At 59.2% G+C, this 2,307-nt stretch overlaps 1 protein-coding gene across 1 annotated transcript in view; it reads right to left on the bottom strand.

Annotated features, from left to right (window-relative positions):
• ELMO3 (engulfment and cell motility 3) overlaps positions 1 to 2,307 on the bottom strand; it is an 8,096-nt gene that overhangs the window by 1,619 nt on the left and 4,170 nt on the right. The window contains exons 8-13 of the mRNA XM_010174589.2: positions 2,199 to 2,300; positions 1,889 to 2,020; positions 1,338 to 1,442; positions 701 to 809; positions 310 to 471; positions 1 to 144 (exon numbers count right to left, since the gene is read on the bottom strand). The exon at positions 1 to 144 is cut by the window's left edge and continues 9 nt beyond it. Of these exons, the coding sequence (XP_010172891.2) occupies positions 1 to 144; positions 310 to 471; positions 701 to 809; positions 1,338 to 1,442; positions 1,889 to 2,020; positions 2,199 to 2,300 (754 nt within the window). The remainder of the gene's footprint in view (positions 145 to 309; positions 472 to 700; positions 810 to 1,337; positions 1,443 to 1,888; positions 2,021 to 2,198; positions 2,301 to 2,307) is intronic.

Here is a 2,307-nt window from a genome sequence, read left to right as displayed (position 1 = left end):
CAGCCAGCGTCTCCTCCTGGTGCAGCCGCTCTGTCTGACGCAGCTTCAGGATCTCGCTGTAGTTCAGCGCGTTCACTCTGGTCTTGAATAGCTCCAGAGAGGTGGGCTTGAGGGACAAGGTCCTGGTGATCTGCTCCCGCACCACTGCAGCACCTGCACGGCCCAGGATGTCACCCCCAGTCTGGTGACACTCCCCCGAGACCCTGACTTTGTGTCCAGCCCGTTGCACCAGAGATGCTGGTGAGCTCCACGCAAGCAGGTTCTCCCAGGATGAACTGATGATGAAATCATGAAGGTGAACCCTCCCACCCAGGGTTCCAACATCCCCTCGCACCTTGTCAAAGTCCTCGTGGGTAGCGCGCATCTCCTTCCAGGTCTTGTTCACCAGCTGGATGCAGATGCAGAATAGCTCTTCAAAGAAATGATCCTGCCCGAAGAACATAGGGTAAAAGGCCTGAGCCGTCTCCGAGCCTGCGGTGAGAAGGACAGATGATGCCAGACTCCCCAGCTGTGCCAGGGGATTTCGGTGCCCAGGAGAACCTGGACAACTCCCAGCCCTACCCCCCCTCCCCCAGCTGCCGGCCACACTGGAGCCTGGTGGCCCCACGTACGCAGCTCTCTGCCCTGGCAGCTTGTCCCCACTCCCACCAGCCAGCAGGCAGCAGGGCAGGGAGAAGGACAAGCCGGGGCACAGACATACACGGCTCTCCAACGTGCAAGATCTCACAGAGGATCAGGGTGAGCTGGATGCTGCTTCGGGCGAAGGGACATTCGTGTTTGTCTTCCCGGCTGCTGTTCTCGAGGACAAACTGGAGGAGAAGGTCGTTGCCTTATGCTACATGAGCCATGGACTTGGAGGTCTGCCCCAGCTCCAAGACCTCATGCTCCTTCTGAGCTTCCTAGTTGAGCTGTCCCCACACGTTAAGATATCCTTAACTGAAGCAGGCAGCTCTCCCCAAAAACCAGTCCCAGCTCCCTCCTTCCCCTGCCGCGCTGCAGGAACTGGTCAGGGTCGGAGCAGGGTTAACGCTCTGCAGCCACCACCTGGTTTTGCCCAAATTACCCCATTTTGCTCAGATATGAACAAGGCTCGAGGCCAAGCTGTGGGCAACACACTAAAAATGATGGAGACCCTTCAGTGCCACCGGCCTTAAATGGCTGCTCCGACCCACAGGGAAGGACTCTGCTTCATCTGAAACAGGCCAACAGCAGGACACCTGCCCAAAAGGGACATCCTCGCCTGGGGTTGGCCAAGGGCAGGTCACGGGGAAAGGAAAAGAAGGTGGAGATCCACCAGCACCTCTCCACCAGGGAGCTCCCCAGGAGAGAGCACGCACCCGGCTGTAGGCGTTGGGGGTGTGCCTGGAGAAATACACCATGTTGTCGAGGGCGAGGAGACCCGGCGGGGCACGGCGAAGGTCCTCCGCTGGGTTGCTGTTGTTCTAGGAGGACACCAAAGGATGCAATTTAGCAGTTGCTGCTTTCTTCTCCAAGCAGCAGAGTCCCCCTCATGCAGCCATGGGGTTTGCCTTTTGAGTCCTGGCAGCTTCACTGGACCCACTGTTTAGCAATGCCAGGGGACAAGAAGGCACAGCCTGGTGGCCCATCAGCAGCGAAGGTCCTCCGCTGGGTTGCTGTTGTTCTAGGAGGACACCAAAGGATGCAATTTAGCAGTTGCTGCTTTCTTCTCCAAGCAGCAGAGTCCCCCTCATGCAGCCATGGGGTTTGCCTTTTGAGTCCTGGCAGCTTCACTGGACCCACTGTTTAGCAATGCCAGGGGACAAGAAGGCACAGCCTGGTGGCCCATCAGCATCAACAGGGACGCCAGGCTTGGGGGGGCCCTCCGAGGGTGCCACAAGGCAGCAGAGGGGATGCAGGGGACACGCACGGTGAAGCCCAGCTTGCGGAACTCCTTGGCACACAGGGATCGCCGGCGCTCGGTGCTGAAGTTGCTGGCAGGCGCCTCGCTCTCCGACTCGAAGGCGGTTTGGCGCAGAGACTGGAGGAGCTCCCGCTGTTCCTGGAGGGAAAGCGGAGAGAAGGAGATGCTGGTGAGCTCCACGCAAGCAGGTTCTCCCAGGATGAACCGATGATGAAATCAAACGTGGTGGGTTCACCCAAAGGTGAACCTTCACCCGTCTCTCCATCCACAGGTGGAAGAGACCAGGACCAGCCTCACAAGGAGAGCATTCCCACACCTGTGAGTAGGGGTCCATGGAGGTCCTCATGCGGCGCTCGCACAGGTTCAGGCTGACGGACTGCAGCACGTACAGGTAATGGGCCATCTCGTCCCCCAGCGGCTCGGAG

The sequence above is a fragment of the Antrostomus carolinensis genome, unplaced genomic scaffold (assembly GCF_000700745.2).
Source record: "Antrostomus carolinensis isolate BGI_N321 unplaced genomic scaffold, ASM70074v2 scaffold29538, whole genome shotgun sequence".
NCBI classification, from domain to species: domain Eukaryota; kingdom Metazoa; phylum Chordata; class Aves; order Caprimulgiformes; family Caprimulgidae; genus Antrostomus; species Antrostomus carolinensis.
This window is presented reverse-complemented; position numbering and strand designations above follow the sequence as displayed.